The 13,218-nt window shown below is 59.2% G+C and overlaps 1 protein-coding gene across 1 annotated transcript in view; it reads right to left on the bottom strand.

Annotated features, from left to right (window-relative positions):
* Positions 1-13,218, bottom strand: part of FARP2 (FERM, ARH/RhoGEF and pleckstrin domain protein 2) — an 83,023-nt gene that overhangs the window by 43,793 nt on the left and 26,012 nt on the right. The window contains exons 3-8 of the mRNA XM_054570422.1: positions 10,866-10,970; positions 10,026-10,068; positions 8,715-8,793; positions 6,299-6,396; positions 4,565-4,679; positions 225-372 (exon numbers count right to left, since the gene is read on the bottom strand). Coding sequence (XP_054426397.1) covers positions 225-372; positions 4,565-4,679; positions 6,299-6,396; positions 8,715-8,793; positions 10,026-10,068; positions 10,866-10,970 — 588 coding nt within the window. The remainder of the gene's footprint in view (positions 1-224; positions 373-4,564; positions 4,680-6,298; positions 6,397-8,714; positions 8,794-10,025; positions 10,069-10,865; positions 10,971-13,218) is intronic.

Genomic DNA, 13,218 nt, shown 5'->3' on the forward strand with positions numbered 1-13,218 from the left:
CCCGGAGCCGTGGGCCGTGACCAGGTGCCGAGGGGCATGGGCTCCGTGACAGTCTGACAATGACAAGGACAGGAAGACGATTTGTCTGCTGGGTGAACGGCCAGATCAGATGACATGCAAAGCCCCCTCCAAATCCAAGACCTTACTCATCGGAACGGAAATCCAACAACGTCTGTGGGAACCAACGCCGCGCCCCGCGCCGCACCGGGGAGCGCCGGTCCTACCTGGAACACGAGGACGCCCATGTGCGACACGGCCAGGCTGATCTTGGCGCCCTCCCTGTCAGAAGCCTTGTGGAACCTGATGCCATACATTTCCAGCTTCCGGGCCACCTCCAGCACCTGGAAGTCCGACTCGGCAGGTGTCTGGCCCCTGTGACGAAAGACGGCAGGGTCACGGCACTGATCGCGGCCCGAGAGCTGAGCCCGTGAGCAGGGAGCCCGTGGGACGAGCCGGCGCAGGAGGCTTGTGTCGGCGGGGCTGACGGGCCACCGCCTACGACGGAGCCCGCGACACACACGCCCCGTCGCACGCCCACAGAGCACCCCCCACCCCCCGTGGCCTGCGGACCTCAGACGGGCATCTCTCTGCATCTGCGATGCTCAGCCTTGAACCTGTTGTCAGGCTGACGGGGGGCCGTGCACACAGGACAGGCCGCAGCCCCCGCGGCCCTTCGAACACTGAGGCCCAACGTGCAGGCCGACGAGCGGAACACACTCCCCTGAGGGGGAAGCTGGAGGCCTGAGCGCAGACACACCACCAGCTCCAAGGTTCTCTCCTCATTCAGGTCTCGCGTGCCACACGTTTCTCGGGTCCACGGCGCACGGTCCTGCTCCTTCCACCTCGGGGGTAGGGGGTGCCATGCTCAGACGGGGCCACAGGCACAGGAAGAGAGTCCTGCCCAGCAGCACCCACACCCTGGCCTGAACCCCACAGGGGACTGTCCATTCACAACTTTTCCCTCCTTACTCCCAAACGCCTGAGCTTTTGGACCTTGAAGAACAACAGGAGGGCCTGGGTTACGCCGCTCCTGGGATTTCCACTTTTTGAGTTTGATATCGACACCCGACTATTAACTCTTCATAAACCCTCCACAGGAAGGGACCCGTGAGGGGCCACGTCCCTTTCCCAGGAGCCCCAGCCTAGAGACGAGCTCCCTGGGACGCTGCCGCGGCCCTGAGGCGGCGCACGGGTGAAGGCTGGCGGAGCTCCGAGGGGCCTGCTGGCACCAGGGGTGTCGGGCCGGTCTGGTGACCCAGAGAGGAAGGAGGGAGTGGCGACAAAGCCCGCGTCTTCGAGGAACCGAAGCCGCCCTGAGCAGGTGCCGCACGAACGTGGACGGCAAGGGCCACTCCACGGACACCACGGGGAACGCTCTCGGGAAGGGGGAGGGGTGACCCTTTCTATAGCGCGCAAAACCCCCGGTGGTGTGGCCTGGAGCTCTGTGGACGGCGGGATGCGTGAACCCCGAGGTCGGACATTCGGCTGAAACAATTCCCAGGCCACGCGCTGAATGCGCCGCCCGGCTCCGGACGGCTCAGGGTCAGACGCCGGAGGGCGGGAAGGGTGGAAGGACGGCCTTCTTAGCAAAAAGGAAGCAGGATCTACAGATTTGCAAATGATGACAGCCCTCAGGGCGTGGCCAAGTGACCCTCTGTGAGGGGCTGGTGCAGTCCACCGGTCCCCGCGAGGTCAGGACCCACGGAGCTGCCCTCTCCCAGCCCAGGGCGCAGGGCTGGGTGGGGCGCGGCTGCCCCCCATCTGGGTTTCAGGGACCCTCCGCCTGAGCTGCGGAGTGACTGGGGCGGGCGCACGGGGGCGGGGCCCCGGCAGGAGCCGCTGCGGGGCCAGGACAGGCCTGAGGAGCTGGGCACTGAGCCCCAGAGGGTCACACGAGACGTGGGACTCGGCGTCACTGGGCCCATTTGGCTTGGACTCGCCTGGGACCTGTCACCCGTGTCTTCCCGCCCTCGCCCCTCTGCGGTGGGCACATCCGCCCGTCCCTGTCTGGTGTCACAGGTTCACAGCGGGAGGGGCTGGGGCTCAGGACCAGCTGTGCCTGGGTCTCTCTGGCGTCTGATTCGGTAGAGCCTCCAAGACAGGAGGGCTGTGAGGGGGAACGGATACAAATTACACGAAGGACACGAGCTGTGGGGGACAGGGCGGGGCCTCACAGATGAACATTTTTGTTCCCCAGATTCAGATGTTGCAGCCTAACCCCCAACGTGGTGTATTTGTATTTGGAGGGGGTGCCCTTGTGACAGGCCCCGGGCAGACCTCCCCACTTCCGCCTGCGAGGACACAGGGAGAGGACATGATCCGGGGGGTCACGTCTAAGCTCTGTAGTTTGTGAGCCCCGCCGTGCGGCCGGCTACAGCAGCCAGATGGTCAAGACACCAGCTTCCGCGTCTTTTCCTGCCGTCTCAGAACGCCAAGGACAGGAAGGCAGAAGTTAAGAAAAACCTTCCTCGCTGTCCTGCTCAGGGCTCATGGGTGTTTCCATGGGGCCAGGAAGGGAGGTGTGAGCTGAGTACAGAACTCAGCGGACTTAACGCAGGTACAGGGCCTCCTTTAAGAGACCTACGCAAAAAACGGCCGGAAGGAGTAAAGGCACAGGGGACTCTCTGGCGATGGCGGGGGACAAAGTCAGCATATTGGAACCGCAAGAGCGAGGGGGCCGAGCGGCTTCCTTGGAAGGAGGCCAAGGTCATCCCGTGCGAAGCAGGTCGCCTGGCTTCTCTCATCGGTTTCCGAGCGCCTCTAATGCAGCCACCTACCCGCCCCCCACATGCACATGTGAACACACGTGCAGGGCTCCAGCCCCACCCCCGCAGGCCAGCTGCTCAGTGTCCCGGTTCCCAGCCTGTCACCATGTCCCCACCTGTCTGCCCTGAACCTCACCGCGGCCGGGGAGGCCCACGGGCACCGTCCCGCTGCTGCGCCCAGGGGCGCGCTCCTGCCCACACTCAGGGCGCCTGCGGCAAGCCTTCCCCAGGGCCGCGGCCCCTTCCTGAAGCCCCTCCCTCGATGGCCGCGGCCCCCATGCTCCTGGCTCTCTTCCAGCTCACGACCCCGTGGGTGCACCCTCCTGTACACACCCTTAAGGCAAGTCTTCGGGGGTCTGCCCTGGGCTCTGCTCTCTTCCCTCTGTACTCGCCCGAGGCGACCTCGTCTGCCGCAGCGTGTGACCCGCCTGCATGACAGGACCGCAGACCCCCTGGGTGACGCTGTCGTTGTGCGACCGTCCCCGGGTCCGGCCCACCCGTTCCTCGTGTGTCCAGCCCTGGCTCTGTGCGTCTTGGGAGGGAGGGACACTGCCCCCAACTCCAGGCACAAACCCTGAGCAAGTGACTGCCCCTCTGGGCTGGCACTAGGAGAGGGCCCTCTCCCGGCTGATCCTCGGGTCCTGGCGACTCTTGGACCTGCTGCCCCTTCCCTGCTACCAGCCAGGTTACGGCAATGCCCGAGAGGCGCCAAGTCAAGGATGCCCAGGACCGTGGCCTCTGCGAGGCAGCCCAGGCGCACTGAACCCGGACACCGAGAGACAGTCAAACCGCCACACCCAAGACAGAGCTCACGCCCTCACTGTTTCACCCCACAAAAGGGGGTCGCAACAGCCCATCACACAGTGTCTAAGGACCACACGCAGCCCGGTGCCCAGTCCGGCAACCCCAGCACTGCAGCCTCCGCCCGGCCCCCGCCCACTCTGCCGCCAGGCCCCGGGCCTCCCGCCCACTCTGCCGCCCGGCCCCCGGCCTCCCGCCCACTCTGCCGCCAGGCCCCGGGCCTCCCGCCCACTCTGCCGCCAGGCCCCGGGCCTCCCGCCCACTCTGCCGCCAGGCCCCGGGCCTCCCGCCCACTCTCCGGCCCCGCCCGGCCTCCCATCAGCCTCCCCGAAGCAGCAGCCTCCTGGGCACTGCTCCACCACCCGTCCTCGCCGCCACTGCCCTGTGGTGGGCTCTGCCCGCGCTGCAGCACGTGTGCCATCCTCACAGCGACACGCATGCACACCTGGCGCTCGCCCGACGTGGGTGCGTGAAAGGGAGCGCTTGGCGCTGGCGAGCAGCAGACACGCGAGATATCACACGCATATTACGGGGCAGCGGACTCGACACAGGACGCCTGGCCTGTGCTGTTCAAGCTGCCCTGACCTGGCAGACAGCAGGGACCGAGCGCTGCACCCGCACGCTGTCGCCCGACAGAGTGAACCACCGGCCCCTTCACTAGGCTGCGGCGGAGTCGTCCAGTCTCTGCCCGTGGCCACCTTGCCCTCGACCCGGGGGCTGCCCTGGGCCTGCCTTCTGTGGCTGGTCCCCCGCTCTCAGTCCTCCTGCTCCCGCAGGCCCCTCCGGGCGCCCCTTGCTTCAGTCCAGGAAACGCACAGGCGCCAGAGTCAGGCGCCGGCAGCTCTGCCTCTACCACCCCTGCCGGCCGCGCGGCCAGGGCCCTGACACCCTTTCGCGCCTTCTCGAAGGTGGGCGACTGAGCCCGGGCAGCGGGGTCGGCCGTGGCTCTCATCACAGCCTCGGCGCCGGCTCCTGATGGCCGGCGCCGGCGCACTCACATGTGCTCCCGGTGGAACTCCAGGATCTTCTCCAGACAGCGCTCCTGGTGGGGCAGGTACCGGGTGGCTTTGAGGTGCTCGCGATCCAGCGTTTCGTCGTAATCGCCGATTTCCGCTGAGATGAGATGGTAACGGTCAGGAATCTTAAGTTTTAAATAAAGAGCTACATAAACTCGTAACATTTTACTACAGATTTAGGGTAATTTTTTCTACTTTTATCTTAAATCTGTAGTAATATGAATTTATAGAAAATAATAATATAAATAAATGAGTTTGTAGTTTATTTTTCCAAATAGACTAGGAAAGCAAACCTCAAGACAGGTGAGGAGAATTTTTTCTGAGTTTTGAAGACAAAGATGCAGGTGGGTGACTTGTGTTTGTTAAGATTTACACACACTTTATCCACAAGCTGTCTCAAGACTCCCGTGACCAGGATGATGTATTTTGTTTGTTTCATGATAATGTATTTTAAATTGATTTTTCCCTTCTGGGCCTCTCAAATTCTTGAGGAACAATGTTTCTTTCTAATTTCATGTATTTTCAGGCTATAAATGGTTTAAAAAATAGTAGTTAAATAATTTTAAGTATTGTATTGTTTTTGTTTTGAGCCAATTTCCCATTCACAGAGAAGCGGCACGTGTAGACCTGCGCTTCGCCACGGGCTCTTTACAAAGCAGGCCGCCCTCCACAGCGGCCGCAGCGCAGGCACCCAGCTGGGGCAGGACCCTGACCAGCTGTGACGCGTGAGCCCGGTGCCTGTTCACGTGTCCCTGGCCGCCCGACTGTGTCCTCTGCGGCCGAAGGCCTGGTTCGGAGTTGCAGGCGCGTACGGCTGCCACATCTCTTCAGTGGCCGTCGGCCGAGCGGCGCACGCATGAGGGGGAACTCATAGCTGGTCACTATGACAGAGCTCGGCTGCCCACAGAGCCCCCCGTGAGCGGCCACGTGAGTGCGCACTGAGCAGTCATCTGTCCAGCAGGGAAGACTTGAGGCCAAGTGATAACTAAGTGACTTGGAAAACCCATGTTCACGAGAGCCGACAGCCCCATCGCTAAGGAGGCGAACCACTGATCTAGCTGCTGTCCGGGAGGTGCATCCGGGAAGGGCCAAGGACAAGGCCAGTGAACCCACTTGCTCCGTGCCCCTAACACGGCTGCGCTTCCCTGCACACTCCTGCGTTCAGCTTCCAGAAGCGCTAGCCCACAAACCACATGGGCGTTTCCTTCTCTGTCCCCCCCAGGGTGGGAGCCTGGTGAAGCCCCGGCAAAGCCCACCCCTGCTCGTCAGCGCCTCCTCTTACGCTTCTGTCTATTTTGAAGTAACTACAGCTCTTCACATATGGCTGCACCATCTCTCACTCTACGCAAGATGCTGAGGAATGTGCTCTTTTTCCTTCGGGGTTTAATGCCTGACTCTTCCCCAGAGGGGCTGTGATGTTTGCCCCAAAGAGGCTCCTTCTGGGGGTGGTGAGTCAGGGTCACTGACTGCCCTCTAGATGGAAGGGGTTTTAGGTGAGACATGTGAAGGCACAAGTGATACACAATCCGGAAGAAGGTGTGTGGTGCTGCCTCAGGCCTCAAGCCTCTGTTCCCAGTGGGGGACAGGGGGGCTGTCTGCCTTAGGGACCCTACTTTGTAGCAGTTAGCCTGCAGTTTACGACAGATGTGCACACCACAAGGCCCGTCCTTTGCCGCGCCGCCCACGCCCCGCTGGTGCCGGCGGGCAGGTACTGACCCTGCAGCAGGTGGGCCGTGAGGAGGGCCGCCGTGGTGTCTGAGCAGGTCAGGCGCTCCTCCAGCAGGTCTCTCTTCAGCTGCAAGGCAAACAAGTATCTAGAAGGGAATTCAAAACATCAGAGAGATCAGCTCCAAAGGTGCTGGAACACACTCCACACGTCTCCGCTGCCCCAGGACGCGGCTGCCGCTGGTGACAGCAGAGCGGCCGTGCGCGGAGGCCAGGCCGTGAGGGGCCGGGCTTGGTCCCCACACCGCGCATGGCTTCCTGCTGTCACACACACCAGCGCACCCACAACCTGGGTCGAAAAGCAGAAATGTCCAGTTAAGATGCAAACATGGCTCTGAATCTGGAAGCAGATGAACAACATTTCTTCACTAGAGCTGGAGGGACAGGGACGTCTGGTACCACTGGAGAGAATGTAACCAGAGAAGGTGATTTGAGGATGTTGCTGCGTTGGCTTATTCCACCAGCCGGGGCTGCCGGGCACAGGCTGGGCCGCCGGCACCGCCTCTGGGTCTGGAAACACGGCAGCGAACAAGTCAGGCGCTCCCTCCCCCTGCAGGAACTCACACCCGAGTGCGCGCTCTTCCAACGTAAAGGCGCCCCGGACCCCAGCACCCCAGCACAGGTGCTTCCCGAGCTCACAGGGATGCGTGCACAGGGCGCGTGTTTGCAGTGCTGTAAGAGCGGCAAACGGGAACTACGCTGCCGCGCACAAGACCGTCAGTAACTGAAGCTGCGGCCACGTGCGCGCTCACAGGGAAAGCCCTCCGGGCCTGTGCTGCAGGCGGTGGTGACACCGGCCCCGCCGCCAGGGACACTGCAGGCACTCGCCTGGGCAGCATGAGGTGCAGGGACCAAGGGGAGCTCTGCTTTTACTCTCCAGATGTTTATTTTAACGTTTCTTCTCTTACCACAGACGAGTATTTTTTATATATAAAACTGGGACCTTCTGTAGAAACACAGCCTCGGCCCAGAACACTTCCTGCTACTCATCGTTTTCCAGGTGTGTATGAGAGGGAACCCCCAAAACCGGAATCCACTCATAGAAGCTGTGGGTCTATTCTCTGGCGTTTCAGTGTCAGTCACTTCGGAGCGCCCTCCAGTTGATGGAACACCCCTATCGAGGCGTTTTTCCCATGGCTCAAAGCAGGTTTTGAACGCGTCAATTCTGAAGCCTTTTAGAGCTTCTGCCATTTTGTTTCACCTCTTCTGCATCAGCAAAATGTTTCCCTTTGAGGGCTTTTTTCATCCGGGGAAACAAAAAAACGTCTCTCGGGGCGAGATCGGGTGAGCAGGGAGGGTGGGGCACGGGTCCTGCTGTGTTTGGTCAAAACCTGCTGAGCGCGCAGGGCTGTGTGGGCAGGTGCGCTCGTCAGTCACGCGTCACGAGATGGGCACACACGGTAGAAGAGCCTTCCAAACAAACTCACTGCCGCCAAACGCAGCCTCTCTCAACAGCGCCTGCTGGTGCGCGGATCCAGGTGCGCTCCTGGAACGCTCACCTCGGGGGGAAGCCCGGACTCCCCGGGGCCCACCCTCCGGAAGATAATTCTGGGTGTTTTGGGGTTCCCCCTCGTATACTGATATGTATTTAGAAGCTATGCCCCCCAAGGGGACTTTCTGGGCAAGCGACAGGCGCCTAACAGGCCGCGGAGACTGAGCTGTGTTCCCCGCAGACCCTCTTCGCCCGGGGCCGTTTCCTCGCCCCGACAGCCTGCGCTCCTGCCATGGCACGTGGCCCGTGACAACTGGGTGCAGGGAGGCCCTCAGACGCCGAGGACGAGCCCGTCCCTCCCGACCCCCACGCCGCGTGGCCCTCCACCGTCTCACACCTGACCGTGGGCTTTGAGTCGGTTTTTAGGTTGTTGCTTTATCCTTATTACAAAATCGGGACATAGAACACAAGAGAGAAAACCTCCCACAACCCTACTGCCCAGATCAGACAACGGTTCGACGCCTCCTTTCAGTCCTCTGCAAACGGCCCCCGGGACTTGGAGAACAGCAAGAGGCGGCCCCGTGCAGCTCCGCCACGCCAGCCACAGGGCTCATGTCCCTGGTACTTCTCCCAATTAAGTGTTTTGTTGATTACAAGTAACTACATGGGCAAAATTCCTAAGAACTTTATGCACGAGATACATCTATACTCATTTAGGGACTACTAGTTCGATTGTACCCTAACACCCTGTTTTTTATTCTCCAATTGGTACCACAAACCTTCTAAGCCCCATTCACGTTTGTATCTGCAAGGGTTAACTGCCAACATGCTTCTTTTCTCTGCTACACAGGATGAGTTCTGAGGCATGTGCGGGGCCCGCCCACTCTTTGCATAAACATGCCCTGAGCACCTCACGCGCTGGCCCTGTGGGGGACACCGGCAAGGCCAAGGCCCTGTTCAGAGCAGGCTCTTTACCGTGTGTACTCTTCCTGCAGCTGACCCGGGTCAGGAGGGAAAAACTTCACTGCCAGGCGAAGCACTGCATTCTTCGGCCCTATAAAAAGAAAAAACTTTAAATGTCACAAGTAAGGTCAATCTCTGTATTTGCTATCTTCCCATGTGTCATGATATAGTTGGGCTAGTCCTTTCCAATGGACTGTTAAAGCAAACTTTCCAGGCCTGGCTGGTGCAGCTCAGTGGACTGAGCGCCAGCCTATGAACCAAAGAGTTGCCGGTTTGATTCCCACTCGGGGCACAGGCCTGGGTTGCAGGCCAGGTCCCCAGTAGGAGACGCGTGAGAGGCAACCACACATAGATGTCCCCCCCCCCTTCCCCTGTCTTAAAAAAAAAATAAACAACATCTTTAAAAAAAAAACCTTTCCAAATTAGATGCTATTAAGAAATTTCCTACGTAGGAAGTTGTGAATCCTAACTACCAGCCATATATATCAAAGAGAAATTAAAAACCTTTGTGTCAAATGGAGGTTTCTCAAGGAAACCCTAAAAACAGGCAGGAAACTGTACACTAAAATTTTAAAGTATTTTTATTTTAAAAAATTAGGATGCTCACATTAGTAGTAATAAAAATTATTTTTGAATTCCTTACATACTTCACTGAAATAAAAATGTTATCAGTCACAATCACATTAAACCGGAATAACCTGATTACTGTAAAGAAAAGCTCACCTGAGTATCTCAGCTTTACTGAAATTTTATAACAACACAACCATGTAATTTTACCAAAAAGGAAAGAGAAAAGAGGGTTTTGCTAAAATGCTATGGCAACTGAAATGTCCAGAGCTCAGCAGTGAACAGTTACTCCCCACAGCCTCAGTGTAGTCCTTAGAGAGTTCTAGGGGAACTCGGCCTATACAGCTATTTAAGAACTAAGAGCATTATTTTGTGTCTTAAATTTTTTAAATTTAATAAAGACTCACAAAAACTGTTTACGATTATAATTGTTAATAATTACAGAACAGTATTAACTATTTTATTAAAAATACCAATCAAAGGAAGAACCTCAATGTCATTTCCTAACGGGACGACTGCGCACTGACTTTTGCACGCTGCCTCCCAACGCGGGGCAAGTCACCCCCGCCCGGAGCAGGGGCAGCGCCCGTCCTGCGGCTGCGCCGAGCTGGCTGCGCCGAGCTGCACGGCGACCCCCACGCCCGCACGGCTGCAGCCTGGCGACAGGGAGCCTCTGACCGCCCCTCTGATTTAACCACTCAAGAACCAAAGTATCTTAAATGAACAGAATTTTAAGGAGTTCTAAAAAGGACTTACTTCGTATTTGCCTACTGATGGGTTTCATGGGTTCGAGCCAAACCTGAAGAGGATTTAAGGAAAGAGAACAAGTCCGTTAGAGGACGCCTCTGCTGACGGCTCAGCGGCTGCAGGCCGCGAGACACCTGTGGCGAGGGATGCTGTGGGCGCGGGCGATTTGGCCCCAGTGCTTTCTCATAGGGGGCACATCCTGATGGGGATGCAGAGGTGTCGTAGGCCCCCCTGAGGGCGGGGGCTGAGCTGGCTGTGCAGGGACCTCGCTAAGTCACAGGCGCCGGCGCCACCATACACAGAACGGCACCCCCAGTCCTTTGGGGGATCTGCTGAGAGCAGACAAATGTTTGCCCACGTGGCGCAGAACACAGCCTGCGAGGGCCGGCGTGTAAGCAGAGGCCAGGGCGTGACCGTGCCTTTAAACTACCGGGCTGGTTCCGGCTTCCATCGCACGGTTTCCTCTGTAAACATTAAAGCTCCAGTCTTTGAAAGGGCCATCTGCTGAACAGAGTGACACACGACCAGTCTGGTAAAACCGTTTGCTCAAAACTCACTCTCCGAGCAGCCGCGGTGCAGGAGGCCCCTGCCAGCAGCGCCACGGGGAGAGGGCCCCTCGGCCGTGTGCGTCCAGGGCAATGCGCGTTGCTTCCGGGGAGGTGGGCGCACGCTCCGCAGCTCTCAGCCACGCGCTCCAACGCTGCAGCTCTGACTGCAACTGTGTTCCGGCTAGGAACCACCTTACCTGCATCGCGACAGTTGTCCACAAGGCTCTCGGGGACCCGTGGGTGTCGCGAGGACGCTACAGCCCGCACAGTGCCTATTTCCGAATGAGTGAGAAGCACCTACCCAGTAGGATGGGACATTCTGAAACTCCAGCCCGAAGTAGTCGCACTCGGTCAGGTTCAAACGCCGCCACACGCGCGTCAGTAAGAGCTGGCCGTCGCTCCTCGGCTGCAGCGAGACAGGAGACAGCACGGGGGGGGGGGGGGTGCGTTGTAGGGGGTTACAGGGCTGCAGGCAGCGAAGGGCACGGGCGCCGAGGCACAGGGCTGCTCCTGGCACGTGAACTGCCGGGCAGCCCCCTTCTTCCCCCTCCCTCCCAGGAAGGCTGCGGACTGTCGCAAAGCAAGGGAATGGGTCTGGAGCTCTTTGTGCTTAGAAGCTGATACCAAAGGAAGCTAGAAAAGTCCTTCAATTTTACATTCTCAGTGTCTGTGGTCGTATTTCTTTATAACTTTAGGCTACAGAAGCCACTTTTAGTCTCAGTGAACATTTTATCGAACTCTGATATGTACTAAAAAGGCGGGCCTCGAAGCCTGTGTTTGCGTAAGATCCCAGTGACCGGCACAGCACTGGGCGGCACTTCATGCTCGGGGGGAAGGGCCGGACCTTTTTCAGACAAGGCGGGCAGTCAGCTCCAAATGCCAGCACCCTGGGGGCCCGAACGACACCAAGGGGAACAGGTCTGCACCCTTGGGGTGGACAGAGTCTCCTCAGCGGAGCACAACGGAAAGACCGAGGGACCCGATTAAGTAAAAACAAAAAACTTCTGAAGAGGAAGACACAGAACAAAGTTACAGGCTGGAATTGGCCTGAGAGACCGAGTCCCTCAGGCTGCCCCCCGTGAATTGGGTGCAGAAGTGCCCAGCAGGGCAACACGAGGGCAGCCACAGTGTGTGGCCACACGTGCGGCCACGGGCGCACAAGGCCGGGCCGCTCGGAAACACCTCGAAATGCAGTGTGCAGAACGCCTCTCCCCAGCCCTCCCGCCTCAGAACCTCCTCCTGCAGATCCTCTCCCACACACTAGGCAGAGCTGGACACGCAGGACAGACTCAGCAACACACTGGTGACAGACAGTGGGACACCTGTGCCTGAAAGCACGCGTCCCTCGGGGAGCACAGCACCCTGCACGCACGATCGCGGGATAAAGTCCAAGACGCAGTTCCATTCAGGAAAAAAAAGTTTCCATGCCCAGAGAGTGTACACAATACAATCCCATTTGACAAAACACACGCCCCATTTACATACAATGGAAACCAGCCTGGAAGGCTGGACACGCATCTCTACAGGTGACCACTGCAACCACAGTTAAAGGACATGAACTGGGCAGGGATGGGGACGAGGGCTCTCGCATTTACCTTGTATATGAACTTCTGGGATGTCTGCATTTTCTTCTATGGGCACATCATTTTTGCAATTAAAAAATAACATGCGCAAGTGTTTATGGGAGCAGGCAAATCTCTGTTGTTCCAAAGGACATTATGCCCCTTCAGGCTTAACCACCCGATTTTCTGACCGTGCACTCAAGTGTTCATGTCCCTAAAACGAGAATTCTTGTTTGGAGGAGCCCTGCATTCTGTCCTAACGAAGAGGCAGAGATGCAGCAACATGGGTCCCTCCGAACGAAAGGGGAGCTACCCACGACCTACACTGCAAATGCGACACAAAAGACCGAAGGGCACGCCCCCTGCGTTCAGGCCCCGCTGCCGCCCCTCGTGCAAGTGTCAGGCGGCAGCCCCAGGACGTGGTCGTACCTCCACCCTGGGAGGCTGTCTCCAAGCCAGGTGTCCTCTGCACACCTTCGTCCGCCGTCACCAGCGTAACCACGCGGTCCCTTCCCTCTATTCTCCTTGCTGACCAAAGGGACCAAGTCGTGCAAGACTGGAGGTAGGGGCTCCACAGGATCACTCAGCTTGAGTGCACAGCCCTGCACGGGGGGCGACCCGCATGCCAGGCTAATCCCCGCGCAGCAAGGCCCCTCTCGCCTTCCTCCTGCTGGCCGGCAGCGTGTCCTCGGAGAGCCCGGCCCACGGGCCCCCACTTACCGCCGCGTCGCCTGGTGCTCCTCTCCGGCCACACGCGGCCGGCGTGGCTGCGCGCGCCTGCGTCTGGGTGCGTCCCTGCGACCCGACTGCGGATCTGAAGGGCGGGGACTGCGTCTCCCCCGCCCACGAGTCCTCAGGCCCAGTCCGTGCGTGCGAGGCGTGCCACCTGCCCGACCCCCGGCCCCCAAACCACAGCCGCTGCTCCGCAGCCTCAGCGCCGCCCCGCCGGCCTTCTGCTCCTGGGCCGCACAGCGGGCCTGCCCCCGAGGCTGCCCGCTGGGCTGAGGGACGTCAGCGCACACCCTGTGGGCAGACACCCAGGGGCACGTGCCCGGTGCATCCTTACCCTGCAGGGCCCAGCACCCCGGAGAG

Source organism: Pteronotus mesoamericanus, unplaced genomic scaffold (assembly GCF_021234165.1).
Source record: "Pteronotus mesoamericanus isolate MK-2021 breed Mesoamerican mustached bat unplaced genomic scaffold, CSHL_Meso_final contig_203, whole genome shotgun sequence".
In the NCBI taxonomy this organism is placed as follows: Eukaryota; Metazoa; Chordata; class Mammalia; order Chiroptera; family Mormoopidae; genus Pteronotus; species Pteronotus mesoamericanus.